Source organism: Pectinophora gossypiella, chromosome 23 (genome assembly GCF_024362695.1).
Source record: "Pectinophora gossypiella chromosome 23, ilPecGoss1.1, whole genome shotgun sequence".
Lineage (NCBI taxonomy): Eukaryota > Metazoa > Arthropoda > Insecta > Lepidoptera > Gelechiidae > Pectinophora > Pectinophora gossypiella.
This window is the reverse complement of record NC_065426.1, coordinates 106,412-129,073: the sequence shown is the minus strand read 5'-3', so window position 1 is coordinate 129,073 and position 22,662 is coordinate 106,412. Positions and strand designations below refer to the sequence as shown.

Genomic DNA, 22,662 nt, shown 5'->3' with positions numbered 1-22,662 from the left:
TAACTACTTGGCCGGATCACTTAACAATGAACGTATCAAAAACGTACCTGTAATGTAAATTATAGCAAATTCATTTAAAGATAACGCGGTGGTGGTGGACTCCGAAAAGAAACATGAAACCGTTTATATTTGGAAATAAACATTTAATAATGAGGAGCTTTCCAGTAGGTACAGTAATTTTAGTTCTTTCAATAAGAAGATATAGCGCGCAATTTATTCAAGCCTATAAATGAAAACAAAACGAAACAGTTCATTTATTTGCATCGTTCGCTACAACATGTGTAATTTGGTAGATACTTTACACCTTATTTTAAAACTGTACCAACATATCCAGACACAAAAGTTAAGCAATGGGGTTTGGATTTCGAAAGAACATTCCGTCTTACGACGACATTACCGGATTAATTTCCTTCAATGCGGGAACGTTAAATAATTATCATCCCATACAAAGTTTTCCTAAAGCGATGTATAATGACGGAACTAACTGGAAAACTCTCCATTCTATCGGAGGATAATAATTCGTATAGGTAAAAAATTACGTATTACATGTTATTTATAACTTTGGAAGCACTTTTTTTCTTATATTTTAAGACAACAAAAGATCTTATAAAGAATAATGACAGTGCGAGGCGACAATAAAATGTACCTACCTACTATGAACAACGAGTACCTAATCTCTTACTTAAATAAAGCACATGACGTTGTGACTTAAATATAATAATTAATAACTTATAGATAAACACACAAAGAGAAATTCTGATTTTGTAAATAATTCGTAGAATTTAAATCGGCAGCCGAAACACGGCGCCAGCACAACGCGATAAATGTGATAAAATAAACCATTTATCGCGTATCTAATAGGGCTGGCTGATATATCGCCTCGCGCGCGATATGCGGGCAGTATGTAACGGGGGGATTTAGTACCCCTATTTGGTTTAGGTACATCGTAATTCATGACACGAAATCAAAAACTATTCGATAAAAAGAAACATAACTATATCACAATTGAGAACATGAGTAGTATCTACGCAAAATTGAGTAAGTAGTTCTTTGAATATAGCACGATTTAGATCATTGGTCAAGTAAATGCGCATTTATAATTAATTATAATATTCGCTTCAGTTTGAACAACTTTCGGTATCACCGCCAGATCTGTATCGCCAGAGTTAGTCGTTCTTATTGTCCGCCAGATGGCGCGGTGTGGCGGCAGCACGGGCGGCCGCGCTGGCGCATTTTGGCCACATACGTACTACATAGTAGAGCGACAAGGATTCTTTGACACGCGGCCATAATTTGAACTCGTTATTTTTGACAGTTGTTATAAAGGGAGAACATATGAATATACATATTTTTTACAGATGTTATAAAAGGATGTATGTAATGCGGCTAGTGCGGCGGCGCGCTGGGGTTGTAGGGCGGCTGCTTGCCGTGCTCGGGCGGCGCGGCAAGCACCGCCGCGCCCATCACCTGCTCGTACGACGGCGGCAGCGCTGCAACCATAGGACACGTCAGCCACCATGACACACGTCTCACACACCAATACGGGTGAATAAACCGGTAGATATTTTACAGATTATTTCCTCGTTAACCAATATAATTTTGATATTGACAGACACATGACACGGTTTCTAAACACAATCTACTAGAGACATAACAAATTAAAGTATTATTATAATGTCATTATAACAGTACGTCATTGGGACAAGTAGGAAACACCCATGCATAAAAAAAACAGGCCAAATAGATGACTCGGTCGAAGATTAAGATATTTAAAATCTAGAAATAGAGGTTTAAAGTGGTAAAAAAGCAATCCCATGTTTCTATTTGATTTATTTTCAAATAATACGAGATGAAGTAATGGTTCGTTGTTTGACCACGTTTATTGATGACGTCAAATTTTGTATTTTCTTTCATACGGCCTCCATGGAATGTGTCGTTTTGACATTAGGTTGTTATTTAATCTATTGCAACAGAAAAACACGAAATTATTATTTAATTTATATGAAAAAATCACAATGTGACGTCATAGAAAACGTTATAAAATATCGAATGCTTTTCTTGATTAAAATTCATAAATAAGTTAAATAGAAAATGATTGTCTCTGTTTTAGATCTGTCTTTAGGTAGTTAGTAACTGCCGTAGGATGCTACCCAATCATACACACATAATAACTACACGCAAGACAAAGCGAAAAAGGTACGTACTACAAATAAATGTTTGTACTTCACCAGCATCGTATAAGAAGACCAGATATGATCAATCCTATGACAAGCCGCCATTGATAGCCCAAGTGTTACCATTAAATTGGTATCTCCAACGTTCCAAGGACATAAATTTTATTATTCGAAATTAAGTGAATTATTGACTAATATATTTAATTACTATTATTTATCACATATACAAAACAGCATTAAAACTGTACGTAAATCTTTTACTAAAAGTCCGAAATTTCCTTGCAAAGTAAATTAAAAGCATTGGACGTGGGTAATTTATTTTTTACGAAATGGCAACGCAGGGTGGGATGACGTCAGCTAGGCAAACCTTGAAATGCTAGCTGTCACTTTTGAGCATACCTGGTTTCCTTATACACTACAAGGAATATAAGAGAAGTAGGCGACAGTTATATAGCTAACGAGCGTGCTGTGCGTTAACGATGACGTAAGCGTCTGGTGACGTCACAGGGCCGGACCGTACACATCGCTACACTCACGCGCCCACTGGGGCCTACACACGCCACATACAAGCAATTCATTTAAAAATCAATATTACAATTTGACATTTGCGCATATAAATTAAGTGCGCATTGTCAACAAACGTCATACATAACATAAACAGCCTGTCCCACTGCTGGGCACAGGCCTCCCCCAATCAACCGGAGGGAGTATGGAGCAATTTTTTTTCTCTTTATTTGGGTTATCAAACAGTATTACAAATCACAATAGATAATTGTAACTTACGCTAATATACATTAATATTAAGTAATTGTGACAGCAACACCGATAACCACAACTTAGATTATACACGTTTTGTATTATACTCCACCACGTTGCTCCACTGCGGGTTGGTGGAGCTGTTTCACGGCTAATAGCCGGGACCAACAGCTTCACGTGCCCTCCAAAGCACAGACAGTCTCACAAAGTGATTTCGACAATGTGCCCATTGAGAATCACACCTGGACCTGGACATCCACATCGTGAGCCTAACTCTCTAACCACTAGACCACGGAGGCTGTGGAAGTCAACGTCAACAGACCTCAATTAGCAAAACATTGCTTTTTAGATGAATTGATTCAATGTGGCCTTTTCGATCCCCTGGACTTTATCATCGTATCAGACAGGGACCTCACGCGGCCGAGCAGTTTTGTGTTCGCTGTGTTGTATTACGTCACTAGCTATTTTTTATCAGTGATTTGAAAAAAGAAAAAGAAGATTTATTTATGCGTTAGACCCCACAATACAGACTTGACGAAACAGATAAAGAACAAAACAGCATCGCCCATCGTGTATGGGATACATGTTTTTTCTTTATTGGGAAACAACGGGGTTCGGGGGGAGGGTAGACAGAGGTGTATACTACACACACTCTTAGTTAGCTGTGTCTAAGTCCCACAATAGTAAGCAAGCCCATTTGCCATTAACCGGGCACAAAAGAAACAAAATAATAACAAAAGAATACAAAAAAAAAACATCAATGTTACCTAGTTCTTATAGCAAATGTAAATTGTTACTGGCAATAAATATATTTTATTCTTATTCTTATTCAATGTTTGGATAGCGTCCATTATAGATTTGATTACGTTTCATAGACACCGACACAGCGGAGCACAACACAGCGAACGCAAGACCGCTCTCTCTTATATGACCCTTATATTCAAATCTAATGAGCATTAAATTCAAGTTAGATCTACTTCGGGTTGAAAATGACAAAGACGGTGATATAACACGTGGTGAGCACGCACCTGGCACTGCCCAGCCCGCAGGCAGCTGGGGCGGCATCACGCCGTAGAACACTGCCAACCCCGTTAGTGGTTAGTACACATTACACCAACACATACACCTCAATGGACATAGCTTCGTTAGAATGACTGGTGACAAACTGGTCTTCTGATTATTTGTGGCTCTGCCCACCCCATTAGGGATAACAACACATAAGTTCACCACTATATCCCAATTGGGATAGTCAGCGTTACATCCAACGCAAGATGAACTAAGTACCCACATGACACCGAGCTTTCTGTTAAACTAACGTGGTAGGTGGTGAGCCGTATCGCCGTCTATAATGTGTTAGTTATTCTGAAAAAGCTATTTTTATTTACAAAACATTTTTTTACACTTGTCTCACTTTAACAAAAAACATGGCGCCCTAATGTCGTCATCAATAATCATCATCATCTCATTTCCAATGGTTGAAAATCTTTGAATGAACTTATAAATGGTAGTTACGTACATTCAAAGTGAAGTTTAATAAGTAATTTTATGAATACAAAATAAGACAAGTATAAAAAAAAATATTAAACAAATTAACTAAGATATTAGGACCATCACATACTAATACATATTATATTAAATTAGTACGTTACGAATTTAGTTTTTGACGGATATAGTGCTATTCTTTCTCGCACTAAGTGTAAGTGAAGGCCGGCACTATTTTAGAGCTGTCAGACTTAACTAGGCTGTACTAAATACTAGGCTGTATGAACTCCAGTCCCTTGCCTTTCTCAAATAGAATAAATGCGAAAATAACAATATTATGTCGTGGTCATAATACCTATTGACGCCCTTCGCAGCAACCGCGCCTGTTAGCATTATTATGTAACCGTTAGTGCTATGCATTGGTGCTGATTCAGACATATCCTAATTATATTTATAGTTATACCCGTCATTTTCTTACCCGACGAAAGAGAAAGGGACGGCCAATAATCGACAGTCCAAAACTTTTTTAACTCTTAAAGATTTAGGTAGAAATCTAAAACAACCCTTTAAAAAATTTTACGATGGCGTATAAAGCGACTGAATTAAATTGATAGCACACGTCAAACGGCTTGCATACGTCCGGGTTATGGTTTTATTCACTCGTTCATTTTCAAAAATAAATAACTTTCATTCCATCCCTTTCCTTTTGGACGAGTAAAAAACATACAGATATAACTTAAAATTATATTCAATATTATTATATTGAATTTATTCATTCTATTAATGCCCAACACTAATATTAATAAGCTATTATGTACAATCATAAAAATTTTGGGATTAAGATTAAGCATAAATATTTATTGGTAACATACCATGTTGCGCCGGCGCCGCAGGCGGATACGGTGTGACAGTGGGGTAGCCGGGGTGAGCGGGATATCCGGGATTACCAGGGCCGGGGTGCGGGTACCCGGGGTGGCCGGGGTCGGCGTAGGGCGCGGCCGGCGCGGGGTACGCGGACGTCACCGGGTACACCGTCACTGGAACGAGAATTAAACAATCAGTCAGGCAGGTCGCACTCTCGATACGTTTTAGTACGAAATCGAGTATCATTACTCAAAAATGAATAGACAGCAATATTTTAAAACACCTAAGCAGCAAGCGAATTTCCAATAAAGCCGATTAGGCTCGATCCTAGGGTGACCAGATATTAGGGCCGGTTAATCATGGTAAAAATATGCTGAAGCAACAGGAATCGACACTAAACTATTACTATTATTTATTTATTTATTAAGGTACATACAACATTACATTAAGGCCCAATGCGCTGTATGACGAGAAAACAATATACAAACTAATACAACAAAAATAAACATTGAATGGAAATAAAGAAACAAAAAGAAAAATAAGATTATAAATAACATGAAAAACAATAAAAGAAATTACAATCAAAATCAAAATCGACATTATTATAAACTATTTTCATTATATTCTAAATCACAGTACCTATTTGAAAAAAGACCTCTTGACTTTATACGAATCACCAGCACGTATTGACGTATGTTTAATCAGTATAATCATTATCTCGTGGTAGTCATTAAAAGGCAATGAAATAATCTCGGAGCCGTTAAATAAATATTAACACTGATAGTGTTACGCACAAGAACAATCAACATATTATACATATCTAGTATGAAGTCTGTTATACGAAAGTAGTTTATAATTATACCTATGTTACATAAACTCACAACCGCAATCCTCAATGGGGTGCGCTGCAGCCTAAAACTTACTACTCCATTTTATATTCGTTCCAAGATATCCATGATGAACTGTGCGGTGATACGGTCACGAGCATTATAATATGTATACACTTTGGTACCATGTCACATTAACTTTTTTGACAAATTGAACTGTAAATATCACTAAATGTCAAATATGTTAGTGCGACAGAGTCCTAAAGTAGGTACATGATATTGCTCATGACTGTACGTCATCAGCCCAATAACCAAACTGCTAGTCCATCATTTAGGAAAAGGGACAAGTCTTAACAACATATTTTTTATAAAATAAATAATAATAAGCTATAGTGCGGTACATACCAGGCGGTGGTTGTGTGGGGTAGGGCGCGTACTGCTGCTGCGGGTACGGCGCCGGCTGGCCGGGCGCGGGGGGCGCGGGGGGCGGCGCTGCGCGGGCGGGGGTTATGTTAGTGTTGCATTGGCTACTAGCTTATCTATGGTCTCCGGCTTTTTGGCGGGAAACGGGAACGGGACAGTTGCTTTCTTCATTGAATAATCTAAATAATTAATACGAAGTGGTGTTTTGTGGAGTATTCAATGAACAAAGTGTATCTGCCTATTTTCGCTTCGTGCCAAGAAGCTGCTTCATAACTCGATGTTTATGCGGACTTTTGAGTTAATTCGTTTGGGGTTCGGAGTAGGAGTCTACTCCGAGGGTGGGGGCTTAGGTTTCATCATCATCACCTTTCATCATTTCGTTAATCATCAAGAAAAAAAATACGTAAGATATGGCTGTATGGGCATAGTTCCCTTTGCCTTACCCTTCGGGGAAAACCAAAACAAAAAAAATATCTATGGTCTCCCCGCCCGCTTCGCAAGCGGGGAGGACCGGCCGCGGGCCCCGCGTAGGCACCCATTACGGACGGGGATTCGCTGGCATGTGGTTGATGTATAGGCACCCCAATTTACTCTTTTGACTACCCCAGTTGGGAATACAGTCAGTTACACATAGCATCACGCCTGTAACCCCGAAGGGGTAGACAGAAGTGAACTTATTATTACATACTATTAGTAATTTTAGAATTGAGTAACATAGGATGAATCCAGTAGATTTATCTTCCGCGCATGTCACTATGTGTGATTATTTTATTGTCCGTGACTTGGGCAGCATGGAATAATAAAGTCACTGTGACTATCAAACTATTATAATCATAATTATATTTTCCGCGTTACATAATGAAACCAGTTAAAACTACCAGGAAGGAAAACTCATAAAATACATACATACTTATTTATTTATAAACATAAAGGTTATTTAAATTGTTACAAATGTGTTTATTTCATCACTACCTACCTACCTCTACATCTTATTTAATTGAATTGCCTCACTGTACACACGTTTATAGTCAAAGCACAGTGTCTTTGTGGGTTTGTGTGTTATGTATTTTTATAGTAAAAGGTCTAGCAGTTGTGTATAATATTAATGTAGGTAGTTCATCAGTGGACTTACGCCATGATGTTAACATAGCAGCTAGATGCATTTTGTTTATTCTTTATTCCCAGTCAAGTAGAGGTGAACTCCATTACAGGAGTACCTAGATACCTGTTTATAATTATCCGTGACACATACCATCTACTCGTAGCCACTCTACAAACAGTATACATTATACACTCCGTACATAACATGATATGTGGACTTTATCTATTATTGCAAACTGTTATCTTTCTCATTCAACGGAAATCATTACAACACCCTAGTTGACTCTTTAAGTTCAAACAAAAACATTATAATAAACCTTATTACAACTTACTAAAGCTTTGTTTGCAAGTGCTTGAAAACTCATCATAGATATAATTATGATGCCTAATTCTAACTAATTAAAAGTGGTGTAAGAATAATACATTATCTTGCTCTGTCTCTTTCACACTAAGCTGTACTGCATCTTTCTGTCCTGCTGTCATATTCACTGTGCTAGAGTGCATAATAGCTAGCATTAGCTTAGTTAACATTTGTTTTATATGTAATTTATATAAATTATTATATTTTGAAATAGTAGTAGCACCAAATAGGATCCCAGTACACAACCCTGGGGAACACTATATATTTTAGGTATATGTGTGTATGTATATGACCTATATGGGTTTATCATAGATATAGTGTTTTAATCATAAATCTATGAATTGTTTCCTCATTGTTGAATCCAAACTATTTTCCTTAAAACCATACTGCTGGTTCGATCGGTACCCTACACAATCTCAGCAATGAACATAATATTTTTAATAAAAGAAAATTACTGATAATTAAAGTTTCAAAATGACTCACGTGATATAATCTGTCCACCAGCACGTCTCTTTCGGCAACAACAAGCTATTAGGATGGCCAACACGACCACTCCGGCAATCACATACGCCACTATGGAGAGTCCCATCTTGAATGTGTTTGCAGCCCACTCGTCCTGGGCACGCTTGGCGTCCTAAAAGAATGAAACAACCTCATCAGCATAATATGCAGACAACAAGGCAGATTATACACCATGTTGAATACTACAGTTATATTCCATAATTGCTTTCTCATTTCACTCATCAGATATAAATGAAAAAGTAGACTTTTGGCTTATTTTGTCACTTGTCTAAATTATTACCTCACCCAAAGAAACTCTCCCAACAAATTAAAATAATACAGATAACAAAATGAGCCACTTATATCAGGACTACTGCACACACGTCACTTATGAATCACTCACGACACAATAACCGATCATATTATACACTGTTTATCAATAACATCCCAAAATGGTTTTCAGCGCAATTAATGTGCAATATCAGTCGCGAGATCGGCACAATGGAGCGAGGTCGCTAGCGCCCAATTGTAAGCCAATCGCGAGTGTATTGTCGTATTGTCACCGAGTATCACTTGCCTTGAACCAAGGATCGTCAAAATCGAAATCGTCGTGGTCCCGGTGGTTGAACATAGCGCCGTCAGTGGAGCGAGTCGCGCGGCCAGTCAGCCGCGGCGCGCCCGAGTGCCGCCGCTGGCATCGCAGCGGTCGCCGTGACTCACAGGGGTTTTACCGACGATAAGGTAAAACGCCCCACACTCAGCGCAAACCGGTTCACAAAACACAGACTACGAAAGATGCAGTGACGCGCAATGACGCAATCATATACACATCCTCCGCAAACTCTTCAACTATAGAAACACTTCTTTTGATTATGTTTAATTAATCACCTGCAGGGAAGATTCAGAATCAGAAAAACCCACAGGGCAAGGAAAATCATAAAAAAAAACATCGATTCAACAAGGCACGGCAACAACGTTCATAAACTAATATCCATGTCCGTAAACACCATAATAAATGACTAACCCCAAACCTACCTAATAACAAACAGCCAGAATAAAACTTAAAATATAATTATCAACTCATTGTTATTTAACTTTTACGTAACTTTAAAAATCATTTCGTGATTTAACTAGATGTATATTATTAAAATTATTTTTATTTCTAAAAATCTTTTTGGTATTATTAAAAATTTAGAACGGCTCCCATTTGACATTGCAAATTCTAGTGTTACCAACAATTATTTGAACATAATTGATCGATCAATTAAATCGATTTTGTACAAATAAATTCTAGTTGCAGTTTACTGTTTAAATATAGGCTTAAATTTTTTTCGCGCTTAAAAATAATCCTCCTATCTACACGCATGCAGGATTGTCAACATTCAAAAATTATAATTCAAATTCAAAAATATCTTTATTCAGTAGGTAACGTAGTTACACTTTGAATCGTCAATTTTTACATAACGAACGTCTCATCCGCCTAAAATTACTGCAGCTTCTCACAACCTGTATAGCCGGGGGAAAAAGACGCTGCAAGAAAAACCTCGGCACAGGGCCCTAGATGTTCTTTAAAAAAATAAACATAAAATATTTTTATACAATTGAGTAATTTAGCTGCCTAATATCAGTTCTCAGACAGTTAATCGTATGCATTAATATCTTCTAAATAATCACTAACTTTATAATAACCTTTTTTGTAAAGTTTTTGTTTAACTACTGTCTTTTAAAAAGTTGAAAGGCAAATTCTGAATGTCAATGGGAATCTTATTGTAAAAACGTATATTACCCCTTAAAAGATTTAGTGATCTTATGTAATCGACTGACTTGTAAAGCAAGTTTATTTTTATTCCGGATATTAACAATGTGGCGATCGCTATTTTTGCAAATTTTTTAATTTATTTTTATTTTTTAAATATTTATATTAAGTTTTCAAAGATATATTGTGATGCCAAAGTTAAAATACTAATTTCTTTAAATTTATTTCTAAGTGACATAATAATCATAATAATTTTATTTATTAAAGACAACGCAGATTAATTTATTTGTTAGTACAATTTACTTAATATATATACATATATTTCTTTTTTCTGTTTTTTGACGTGACTTATTGTAGATTTGCCACAGATGGCATTAACTACTTAACCGGACAAATGGGGAGCGCTGAGAGCTCTCACCCGGTACAAAATTTAAGACAACAGGCCTGAGGGTGCCCAGTCACTTATGTTAGTACCTTGTAACTAGAGGGGATTTGACACGCTTTATATTTATATATGGTCCAGTATATACAGGGTGTAACGGAAGGGGGGTATCAAGCCGAAAGGGGACAAAACTATACCTTATGTAGATCTTATCTGCAAAATTTCAATTAAAAAAAAACACTTTTGATATTTTTTTCAATTTCAGTTAAAAAAATATTTTAATATTTCCAGCATGTAAAAAACACGGCACAGCACTATTGAGGTCACTGTTCTTAATCCACTCAAATATTGGCACTACACAAATCTCCTAGCGCGTCCTGGTCGCCTGGTACTCGCGGCGCTCGCACGGCCGCGATAGGTACGAAATTCGAGCGGGCGGCGGCTTTGGCGGCAACGTCAAAAGGAGTCGGCGGCCGATTGGAACAATCCGAGTCGGCGGCACGTCGGCGACTGTAACAAACAAGAATGACACTAAAGCATCTAATAATTGGAGTCATTTTGCTTTGACAACTATTCTCACATTATTTTATGACGTGTAAAATAAGTTAAAATTACCTACTTGTTTAGGTAAGGTATTTAATTTAATAGTAAATAGGAAAAAAAGTGTGAAAGTGTGGGTAAGTAGGTAGGTAATTAATAATTAGACTTACGTTTTACAAGAAAGGTTCGAAATGTCGTCATCCCCGTTCGATGCACAGACCTGCCGCTTCATCTGTCCACAACACTTTCGAAGCAAAGTCTGGTGAGCTTTCCACTTGAACTCGGTACCATTCTCAGAATGCCACACGAGGTAAATAATCAGCAGGAATTAGCTCGGGCGTACGTTGCATGTGGTAAGGTTCGCGTGGTAGTCCTTGGGTTGGCTGCACGGCTAGTACGGCTTCTTCAAACTCCGGATCACGGGTCGCCGAGCGGCCAGTCTCGGATGACGCGTGGAAAGAGCCCGTTAAATGCAGTAGGCGATTGACCATTTTCCTGAAGCAATGCAGTGAAGGCAGTTGCCTGGCTTCATCAGCTGGTCTACCTTCTATGAATCGCTGATACAAGTTCCGTGCTTCACTTAAGTTGCCATCGCCGGCACCCACACACATCATCATTTCATAATAACCTACATTACTCAAAGACACCTCGAACTATCACTGATCACAGTTATCACAACAAATCCAAATTTCGAACTTCACTCCACAGATAGTAAACAAGCACTGACAAATAATTTGACAGTTTACTTTCGTGTGCATGTTTCTATCTCTTTTGGAATGCTAGTATCCTGGTACTTAAGGGTGTGTTATTTCTTTGTGCGCAATAAAATATTTTTATGGTATTGTTTGAATGAATGAATGAATGTATTGTATTTTATGAAAGTAGGTACGTATTTTACTTTGAACCTAGAAAAGTAAAAAAGTCGTTTATCTAATAAGGATCACCCGCGCTCACACTCTGGCACTAACACAGAATTGCCACGTTTCTTCGCAAATATCCCGCGCAATAGCAGAAGGCGAAATTAATCTGTCAATAATAAGACATACTATCACTCTGCCCGTATCCCTAATGGGGTGGGCAGAGTCACAAGAACATCCCATTAGCGGTACGAGCATGATAATTATTTATGTACCTATGTTATGATTACTTGTGGCTCTGTCTGCCCCATAAGAGATAAAGGCGTGATATTATGTATGTATGTTTGGTACGGGCATGTAGCGATACGAGCGTGTAGTGGTAAGTGAAATTCCGCAGTCTCTGCCTACTCCAATGGGAAAAAGGCGTGATGTTATTGTTCACTGTTGGATAATACACGACTACAATTTAGGAAGGAAAAAAAATACAAAAAAAAAAAATATTTTTTATCATGGTTAATGATAACTTCCCCTTAACAGCACCGCCATTTTGAATTTCGGGTGCACTAGGGCTTGCCGATCAAAAAATGTCTATCGATAATCTATCCCGACCGAGAGTCGATCGATAGCAAGACTATTGATAACTCGGAAAGTGGGAACATTTTCGATTTTATTACCTAAGTGCAATACAATCGATAGTATCGTTGCGGATTAATAACAAACTATCGATAATTTTGCCCTCAGTCAGTAGTATTGCTACACTCCGATAGTATGGTTATTTTGAGTGGGCTGATTGTCTAAACTGAATTTCAATAACTCAAAAGTCCATGGATTTAGATTTTTTGAAAAGCTATTTTTTTATTTCTACCAATCAAAATCGTAGTTGAAAATGATTATGATCGATAATCGATACTGAACTATCGATAGTTTGAAACACTAGCGTGCCTTTTTCTATTCGCGAGCCCTGGCATCCTGGTACAGGGTATAAATCCCATTAACTGTCCCAATGCAATTTACAATTCCGTGCTTCGGAAGGCACGGTTGGTCCCGGTGACTACTTACTCATGTAAGAAAGTAGTTATTACATGAGTCATGTCAGGAGCCTCTGGCGGCTCAATAGTTACCCTGACACCAGGGTTGATGAGGTTGGTAATCCACCTCACAACCCACACGATAGAAAGATTTAAAAAAATACTGTTATGTGTTTTTAATTCCTTGTACGCAATAAAGTATTATTGTATTGTACGAAAGTACTTATTTTAAGATTACTTTTACCATGTCATAGTAAAAGTAAAGTTATGTTAGGTAGGTACTTTACTTGAGAAATTGATTTTGTCTTTACTATGTTGTAAACGTAACATTAATGTCTCGTTAATAAGATACACAATCACTTGCAGCTGCTCGTATCCCTAATGGGGTGGGCAGAGCCATAAGTAATCAGAACATACTAACATAATATCACGCCCGTATCACTAAGGGGTAGGCAGTCACAACGGTACTTGAGAAATTTATTTTGCTTTTACTATGTTGTAAATCCCCAAGGAATTCTAAGAAGCCTCTGACGTTGCCGGTCGCCTCAGGGAGGCACCCCGTCTGGCCAAGGTGCCGGACCCGGTAGTTGGCGGCTCCTTCACACTCCAGTAGCACATGGGCCGCTGTCTCGTCCATGCAGGTTCTGCACAGGGGCTTGTCGGTGACACCTAGTGTAAACAGATGTTTGTTGATATCACCGTGACCACACAGCTACACCTGTTACCTGCAGCTGTTACCTGTATTAGTGGAGACCTCTTCACATTTAGAATTCTTTTGGAGAGACAACTATTGATGTTGGGTAGTGCCAACTTAGCCTGCCTGCATTTATTTACGGTGGTTCATAGTCTGGTGTGTTTGTTCATTCCCAAATACCCTAATACCGAACTAGCTTTATTTGCGGATGATACAGCCATCTATTCTTCGTGCCGTGGTCGAGTTATGATGACCGGAATTCTCCAACGCGCCAATGCCTTGGGCAAGTAGTTTCGCAAATGGAGAATCAAGGTAAACCCGGAGAAAAGTGCAGCGGTGTACTTTTCAAAGGGCTATTATAATACGTCACGGTCACGCTGTCAACTTAAGTCATCAAGATGTCTGGCAAGCCGATCCCTTGGGAGGAGCAAGTCAAATATCTCGGCGTAGTCTTAGATAGACGTCTTACTTTCAAGGCCCATATCAAACGTGTGCGCGATCGCGCCACGTTTGTAATGGGCCGTGTTCATTGTCTCCTTAACAAGCGTAGTAAATTATCCCTTTGGAATCTACACGACTTGCATCCGTCCGATCATGACCTATGCAGGGGTAGTTTTCGCTCACGCGAGTCTCTCTCAAATCCACCGTCTACAGGAAATACAAAATCGTTCGTGGTTCCATCGCAATGAAAATCTGCACATTGACCTAAGTCTGCCAACCATTGCCCAATGGCTCAAATTAGTTTTTTTGATTCTGCTCCGCACCAACCAAATCCCCTGGTAGTTGCGGCTTCCGAATACATCCCGCTTAGGAACGGTACTGAATAGCATCGGCGTCCGAAGTATGTAATACGATCCCGACGACCCGATTACTCTAGCCATAGAATCAGCCAATCAGCTCGCGACAACAAACATTTCAGGACCCCGATACCGACACCGCCGGCGTGGTCGACGACTTCCCTCAATCAGCGCTTATCGCTATCGACTTACTAGGGTCGTTTAATTCTTTCAAATATTTTTCCTCTCAGACGACGCCCTGAGCCGAGGTTCGCGCCCAACTGGGCACCCTCAGGCCTGTTGTCTTAAACGTTGTACCGGGTGAGAGCCTTCAGCGCTCCCCATTTGTCCGGCCAAGTAGTTAATGTCATTTGCGGCAAAACTTCGATAAGTCACGTCAAAAAAAGGTGTGTTTGTTGGCTGCTCTCGTTCGTAGCAGCGAGCGGACCTGTCCGAATGAGATCGGCAATATCGGTTCCGGACCGATGGCTGTTACCTCCCGTTCCCCTTCTGGCCAACTCGTCCGCCGCGTCGTTACCTCTTGAATCACTGTGTCCTTTGATCCATTGTAAAGTGAGGTGTTAGTATTTGCACACCTTAGTCAGTGATTGGTGGTAACTGTGTATGAGTAGTAGTAGTTGTTTAGGGCCTGCAAAACTCTGAAAGTATTCTAATGAAACTGTCCCGTACCTAGCTAGCCATGAACGCATTCGCCGCTAGTGTGATGCCCATTTGACCTGGATGACGGTGTTAAGGGAGCCTGATATTACGTAATCATAAAATAAAGCATACTACACAAGGAGACGAGATGCATTGTAAAGTACATTTCTTTATCAACTATTAATGTAGGTAATCGACTACATTTTTGGACAAAACTTGTACAACAAAGTGACTCTGCCCATCTCAGTAGCGCAGTAAGTGTGATATTAGATATGTGTAATTACTTGTAGCTCTGTCTGGTCCATTAGGGATAAAGCCGTGATTTATGTATGTTCACATCTTGTTCTATCCTATTGGTTGTGAGGTGGATAACCAACCTCGTCAATCCTGGTGCGAGGGTTATTATTGAGCCGCCAAATGCCCCTGACATGGCTCATGTAACGACTACTTATTACATCAGTAAGCAGTAACCGGGACCAATGCCCATTGTTTTTTTAACTATTGTGTCTGGAAATCTTGGCCTCACAAGGATGAAACAAAACAATTTAAAAAATATTGATTAATATGGCCATCACTGGCACGTTTACCCTTTACTAGGGCAGGCATAAATAAAAGAGGTGGTAGCTGTTCACTCAAAAGTTAAATACCTTGAACAGCTGATTGCTACGTAGTGTTGTGCAAATTTGAATTTATTACATGAAGACCTGGAATTCAATTGCTCATAACTAATGCAAATATGAATTTAGGCGGCCAATACTCTCGCATGTGATTTGTAGATAGTGACAGAGTAGGCACACTTCGGGTTGATACCCCCGTTCCGTTACACCCTGTATATAGGTCCAGTATGAGAGGACTGTCACGCTTATTTACAATTGCAGCCAGGATTATAGCATTATAGCATAGCACTTTTGATTGTGCCAGTTATCAAAGCCAAAATATTATATTTGCTGTACACACAGCTTACAATTTTAGGCATTTCATTTTTTATAATAATATCTCATTATTTCGACACTTGATATCAAGAGTACTAGGATCAAATAAAATGAAAAAATCATATAAAATACAATGCTATTTATTTCTTTTATTAGCTTTGGTTAATGGTAAATTACTACGTTTGATACTTAAGCCGCTTAGCTATCATTTTTCAGACACGAATAACTACTTGATATGATCTAATATAGAGATATCTGCCCATCTCATTGGGGATCACGGGGTTTGAGTTTATGTAAATAACTATCTAGTTATATATAACACCTCACCAACACATAATAACATCATGTTTGTCTTTTCTCTATGAAAACTTAAAAATAGCAAAATTGTTAGGCCTGTACTATCCTACCCTTAAGTTGAAAAACATTGTATAGCAGTCGAAAAAGATTATAGACACCATACAAAAATTTTGCTCAGTACATTTTTAGTGGAGACAATACTTAGTATAAAATTTGCAATAACGGGTATTTTATGTAGCCGCACCATTAATTCACGGGCTAACTACACCATGGACAAGGCAGCACTTAATGTAAGTATTCGTAAAAAATCGATCAAAAAACTGATTATAACCGGTATATTTAAAAAGTTCAATCTCCACATCTACATTATAAAATCAGTCTAAGTCCATTTTGACACATCACTTATTTTTTTATGAACTTCAATAATGCATTGAGATTTTAATTATTATAAATAAGTATACATTTTCTTTTATATAGTTAATATTTGCTTAACACAATAAAAAAAATAACTCTTAAATATCCAAATAATATTTAATTTTAGTCTCTACCCCTTAAGGGATAAATAAGGGACACACGTCTTTATAACCTTAAGAATTTCTTCAGAATGTTGTTTACAATAGCTCCTTTATTGCAGTAAGTCTACATTAATATAAAATTGACTTACGACTTCTTAAATTTAGCACAGTATAATAATATTATTTTACCCGTTTTCTGTGTATTTGCGAGCCTTGTGGTACTTCGTATCAGGTATACGTATAAATCATTACTTTATGAGCACCCCACATTCACTAATTATGGCACATATCAACGTATAGGTTTTCCTATCCCACGTATAAGCCCTTAATGACTCAACCACATTAGTATTTTATACAGACACGTAAGCGGAAAACCAAGTATCAATTTCATTGATAGTACTCTTAATCACGAGACAATAATGTGAGTTGTTAAATTCAGAATTACAGAAATGGAAAATCGCAAAACATTATTATATTCTAGCTATTGTGGAATGGTATCATGATAACCTCACTAATGAAATACAATCCTACAAAAAGCTTTAATTGTAAGTTCTCTGAAATACACACAATCAGTAAATCCATATTATGATGACTTGTACCTACAGTGTGAAGTAAATAAGCTGTATCATTATTTTTTAAACAACAATATGACAATAGTTGCTGAAAATGCGGACTTAGTTTAAGGGGATATTTTTTATTAACCTTCTATATTATTATAGATAATGTTTTGAGCCACTAAATAAATACAACAATAAACGCGGATAAGCAAATCATTTCATGAGATTTAAATCATATCAGAGCAAGACTTGATGGACAAGTTTCGTTGCCCAAAATAAAATAAAGTAAATATATTAAATGCGAAAGACAGTATTTAATATCTTCTTCACATCGTTTTGACTAAAACTAACACAGACCATTATTATCATTCGAAAACTGGGAGTATCTATTTATGCCATGTCAGAGCCAGCATCATTACAAACTCTATTTCGTTCAACAATGTTCTCGGTGCCGACTTATTATTTCATACATTTACTTATTTTTGGTTTGTATTTATATTGACAACAACATTCAACGGCGAGCAATATTAAGGGAAGAAACAGAACTCCCATAGTCCCCCATGGCACCAAAAGAAGTATGATGTATGTGTGTGTGAATTACCGCGGCGCAGGGACGGAGTGCTGGCCTGCCATCACCTGCTCGTATGAAGGCGGCGGCGCTGCGGACCAAAGTTATTATTGTTATTGTTGTTTGTGTTGTATCTACTTTATGTTCCTTGTGTTTTATCATTATTACAGCACCACTACGAATCAAATATACTGTATTGCATAAAACAGAACTAACAAGGTTACAAAAGGGTAGCCTTCTTGCGCTAAAGCATTTTCTTCCAAGGGTGATTCGACTTATAACAGGAAACTGTCATCATAGACGTAAATGCAGGACGATGCAATATAAATCAACAATTAGTGTTTTAGATATCAAATTATTACTTTATATATTACGTTGAACTGTTACGATAGCTGCTATTCAAAATATTATGTGAAATGATAAAGAGGCAGCGATAGTGACAAATCTTTAAAAATAACCGAAGTAAATAAAAACGCCACTATCATTGTGCATTTCATCTAAAAAAGAAACAATATTGCTACGTGCCAATTGTTTGACATGACGCATCTACCTCCTGTTATGTGCATATCTACATAATCGAATACTTTTTTAAATGAATGTTCACAACCTCTAGGATGTACTTACTTTCAGCATTTTGTATGTTAGGAGCGGGAGGGTAGTACGCGGGACAGGGCACGGCAACCGTCACCTGCGCGGGGAACGCTACGGGCGGCGGAGGCCGCAGCGGCCCGGGGGGATAGGGGGTTACCACCGGCCCCGTGGGGTACGGCGTCACCACCGGGTACTGGCTAGAGTTCACCACGTTCACTGCAACATTTATAAATATGAGGTCGGCCGAAAGTACATAAGAATACACCAAAAATTCAAAAATGTATACATTACAGAGCACAACCGTGGAGTACGTTATATTAGTAGGTAGGTAGATACTCTAATACTTTAATTAATTGCCACATTGGGTTAAAAGAAATAGGATAGAAAGGCCCTAACGCGCATTTTGTATGAGAACCGTAGTAGCCAATTCAATTTGCTCATACTTGTATGGCGCGCCTTTCGCGCTCACTTGGCCTTTCCAACATCTTTTTTCTATTCCGTGTTAATTGCAGAGAATGAGTTTACAAACTCATTAATATTTACTATTATACAGACATATTAGAGTACTATTAGAGAAAGTAGTTGCTTATGATATGGCACTGATTGAACCTGAACTAAGTGGAGCAGGTACTAACTATACGCTAAGGGATTGATTTGTATCCCTTCTATCACATATGAGTCCACATGACGCACTAGATAGTGATAGGTAGGTACTCTAGGTACCTAAATAGCTTACTCATCTCTGGTTTTGCTTTTCGTAGGTACGGAACTTCCTGGAGGTTATACAGAATTTCTAACATTCACGCTGATCACAGGCCGGGTTTTTATTGTATTATTTGAGTTTGTATACCTTCTTCATGTGCATTACAATTGTATAGGGAAAGTATAATGAACTTTGAATATAATATAGCAGGTGTGTGCGGATTTTTCCCAGAAGTTGGCAGCGTGGCGTCACAAGGAAGGAAAAAAATCCAAGCGAGTCTTACTTTGATAATGGGTTTCATATTGTACATGTAGCGTAATGTATTTCCAACGTAGCACTCGCCAAAGGGAGCTACATTTTACTGAAAATAAGCACATAAACTAAGATTGATCTATCTATACAGAACAGGCTGTAGAGATATATCCACTGCTGTGCATAGACCCCCTCCCTTTTAAGTATTTATATAGATTAAGATACAACAAAAAAGTAAACAGAAATATTAACAACTCACAAGCGAGTATTTGCGGGGACTCTCGTAGGCGCTTCAGCCGGTTCCGGCAGCAGCACTCGAGCACGAGCGCCAGCAGCGCCACTGATGCTGCCGCGTACATCAGCGAGCTCACTACGCCCATCTCGGGGCCCGCCACGCTGCACTCTGCAATTACAACAGTAAAGATGGATACAGTCCATCAAAGCTAAACGGATGAGATACTATACACTTCTATACAACTCTGCCTACCCGTTCGGGGATACAGGCGTGATGCTATGTTATTTTTGGATCCATACAATATGTAAAAGTTGATTGAATTACAATTAGGAATCCCTTTATTAATTAGGTTGGTGAATATGAAGTTTAAACAGGTATGTTGAGTGTCATGTCCAACATAATAATTCATATCAAGTCGCATCCACTTTTGGCAGTGACCAAATATCGGCCAAGAGTGAATGCCATAATGCCAATAAGCACAAATGTTATGGTACAATACCTAGTATTAATATAAATTAAACTCACCTGTTTTATAAAGAAAGTAATGGAAAATTATAACGTGGCCGGTGCGGTGAGTGCAATACACGTATTCACAGTCTCACAATATATTTGACGCTATCAAAACTATTCTTTCGTCATCGGAAATTCTGGGAAGTATTTAGAAAAGAAAACAAATAAAAAAGAACTTCAGTTTTTTGCATATAATGGATTAATACGCAAAATAATAAATACTAGACTACTAGAAAGTTTCAACGGTACGTCGTACATTAACAAATTTAATATTGTTTTCGAATTGCATTACACTGCATTAGAATTTGTAGTTTTTTACAAAAACATTCTTCTGACGTCTGGAGTATTGAGTAACTGACAATAAATAAATAACATGTGGTAAGCTTGTAGAACTGTCAATGTCAAGTAAAATTAATTGAAATATTTCAAAATTAAAATTAACACAAATCTTTCGCTTTCTTTCGGAAGAATCAATAGCAAATCGAATACTTTAGGTAAATTTGTGATTTATTAAATTACTGTCATATAATAATAATAATAATATAAATATAACATAAATTAATTTCAATATGTAAGACACGATTAAAAAAATCATTCAATTAACTTCATTGATCGATACGTGGTGCATCCCTATACGACGTTTTGTTGTGGCTATTAAATGTTGAACAAAATTGCATTTTGTAAAACTTTTCTTGTTTTTTTCTAAGTCGTGACAAGTAACATCTAAACGTTGGTGTAACCTATAAAACTAGAAAGAAAACTGGCAAATAATATAGATTTCTGAAATAATGTTACAAATAAATTTAGTAAGGACACTATTAAGGATACAGGGCGCTTTTAACGTTCCGCTGCAACAGCTGCACACAGCCGCACCGAGCTATGCAGCGGTCAAGAAAACTACTTCTGCAGCTGGTGGTTAGTACTTAATACAACAAACATTTTGTTACGAAAAAGTGCAAAAACTTACGCATGTGATACCTATTAGTATAGCTACCATCAGAAGATTTGCAGCCACTTTCAATTATGGCAAAAATAAATCATGAACTAGCCAGTAGCTGACACAGCCCGGCGCCTGTTATTGTACGGGCTCATCTTTGCTCATTTTTTCTTATAATATATGATGATGATGATGACAATCAGCATGGAACACCAAAGTTTTCTTTCCCTTTCTGACAATCCATCCATCCGTGTATCCAATTTTTTCGTTAATAACATAAAACAATGGTGATGTTCAGGTGTGATGGGCCTCGGTAAGGGCAAGAAAAAGATGGGTAAGCTGGGAGCCATGGAGAAGAAGGAGCTGCCGGTGGAGACAGATCCCAACAAGCTGGTTAACTATGTGTGCGGCTCCAACATCTACGTCACCGGGGAGGATGTTAAGGTATTTTTTCCATCTTTGTCAAGTAGTGATAAGAAAAAGTGATGATATTTAATACAACCCCATACATGTTGGTGAATCCTTTTATAATAAATAATTCCTTTTTTTGTATATTTCAAGCAATCAAATTAATATTTTTATAACAACTAGTAACACCTCAATGAAGGCATCCCACTGATGTGGGAACCTGTACTACTCGCTACAACATGGTCTGTCCACCAATCACATGTTTGGCACAAAAATGAGAAAAAAATTGTTGCTCTCATCCCTCTTGGAATGAATACCAGGAGGCGAAAAAAGCCACATTTAAACAATTCACCTAGAAAGGCAATATTGCTATTTGACATTTGTTGACATTGTGCACTTTCTTTTATATGTGTGCAATAGGTATTGTGTTTTAGATGCTTTTACACCCCAGCAGTAACTGTAAGTGTATCATAATGGCAGGTGTAATGTTATGAACCAGCATCAAGTAATAATTCATGTGTAATCTTAACTCTACCCATAGCTGTGTGATGTATTATTTTCACTTGAAAACATTAGTAAGTATGTAATGTTTGTAGTTGGGGCCGGACAGTGAGTACCCGTCGTGGCTGTGGGAGCTGCGCACGGTGGCGCCGCCCCTGGAGCAGCTGTCCCCCGACACCAAGCAGTACTGGCTGCGCGTGCGCGCCGCCGGCATGAGGAGGAACAACAAGCTGCGGTCCATGCGCAAGTTCTAGAACCATCTATAAGAGCCACTATAAGCGACTTTCCCGGCGCGGTCCGCTATCGCATTGATCTGCGACATTACGCCGCTATACCACATACGATATAAAGACGCCAAAGTCAATAATTGTTAGTTGTTAAGTAGGTTTAATGATAATGTTAATTATTTAGTAAAATTTTAATAGTAACTTTTGTATATTAATTGTCATAGAGAGCATCAGCCAATTTGATCAG

General features: G+C 38.1%; 3 protein-coding genes across 5 annotated transcripts; 1 reads left to right on the top strand and 2 right to left on the bottom strand.

Annotated features, from left to right (window-relative positions):
• Window positions 1-253: 253 nt before the first annotated feature.
• LOC126377413 (nematocyst expressed protein 4-like) lies at window positions 254-9,201 on the bottom strand. 2 transcript variants are annotated; one of them, XM_050025149.1, is made up of 5 exons: window positions 9,067-9,201; window positions 8,472-8,622; window positions 6,509-6,595; window positions 5,285-5,449; window positions 254-1,490 (listed from the first exon to the last, which is right to left on the bottom strand). In XM_050025149.1, exons 1-5 carry the CDS (start codon window positions 9,118-9,120, stop codon window positions 1,387-1,389), a joined length of 561 nt encoding a protein of 186 aa, XP_049881106.1. In that variant the 5' UTR covers window positions 9,121-9,201; the 3' UTR covers window positions 254-1,386. The 2 variants fall into 2 exon arrangements, with proteins under 2 accessions (XP_049881106.1, XP_049881107.1); XM_050025150.1 differs by lacking the exon at window positions 9,067-9,201 and adding an exon at window positions 8,791-8,992.
• Window positions 9,091-22,616, top strand: LOC126377420 (39S ribosomal protein L54, mitochondrial). 2 transcript variants are annotated; one of them, XM_050025161.1, is made up of 3 exons: window positions 9,091-9,230; window positions 21,578-21,723; window positions 22,284-22,616. In XM_050025161.1, the coding sequence occupies exons 2-3, from the start codon at window positions 21,583-21,585 to the stop codon at window positions 22,440-22,442; spliced, it is 300 nt and encodes a 99-aa protein (XP_049881118.1). In that variant the 5' UTR covers window positions 9,091-9,230; window positions 21,578-21,582; the 3' UTR covers window positions 22,443-22,616. The 2 variants fall into 2 exon arrangements, with proteins under 2 accessions (XP_049881118.1, XP_049881117.1); XM_050025160.1 differs by lacking the exon at window positions 9,091-9,230 and adding an exon at window positions 21,036-21,257.
• On the bottom strand, window positions 16,239-20,687 carry LOC126377423 (uncharacterized). The gene is made up of 4 exons (XM_050025166.1): window positions 20,358-20,687; window positions 19,857-20,000; window positions 18,676-18,858; window positions 16,239-18,142 (listed from the first exon to the last, which is right to left on the bottom strand). Exons 2-4 carry the CDS (start codon window positions 19,975-19,977, stop codon window positions 18,081-18,083), a joined length of 366 nt encoding a protein of 121 aa, XP_049881123.1. The 5' UTR covers window positions 19,978-20,000; window positions 20,358-20,687; the 3' UTR covers window positions 16,239-18,080.
• Window positions 22,617-22,662: the final 46 nt, after the last annotated feature.

Coding starts and splice junctions, on each gene's coding strand:
- LOC126377413 (XM_050025149.1), bottom strand. CDS start 9,120: ATGTTCAACCACCGGGACCACGACGATTTCGATTTTGACGATCCTTGG. Junction 6,596..8,471: donor TGGTGGACAGATTATATCAC/GTGAGTCATTTT, acceptor CCGCCCGCGCAG/CGCCGCCCCCCGCGCCCCCC. Junction 5,450..6,508: donor CCCCACACAACCACCGCCTG/GTATGTACCGCA, acceptor TTCTCGTTCCAG/TGACGGTGTACCCGGTGACG.
- LOC126377423 (XM_050025166.1), bottom strand. CDS start 19,977: ATGGGCGTAGTGAGCTCGCTGATGTACGCGGCAGCATCAGTGGCGCTG. Junction 18,859..19,856: donor GTCCCCGCAAATACTCGCTT/GTGAGTTGTTAA, acceptor TAAATGTTGCAG/TGAACGTGGTGAACTCTAGC. Junction 18,143..18,675: donor TAACATACAAAATGCTGAAA/GTAAGTACATCC, acceptor TTTGGTCCGCAG/CGCCGCCGCCTTCATACGAG.
- LOC126377420 (XM_050025160.1), top strand. CDS start 21,131: ATGTTACAAATAAATTTAGTAAGGACACTATTAAGGATACAGGGCGCT. Junction 21,258..21,577: donor AACTACTTCTGCAGCTGGTG/GTTAGTACTTAA, acceptor GGTGATGTTCAG/GTGTGATGGGCCTCGGTAAG. Junction 21,724..22,283: donor TCACCGGGGAGGATGTTAAG/GTATTTTTTCCA, acceptor TAATGTTTGTAG/TTGGGGCCGGACAGTGAGTA.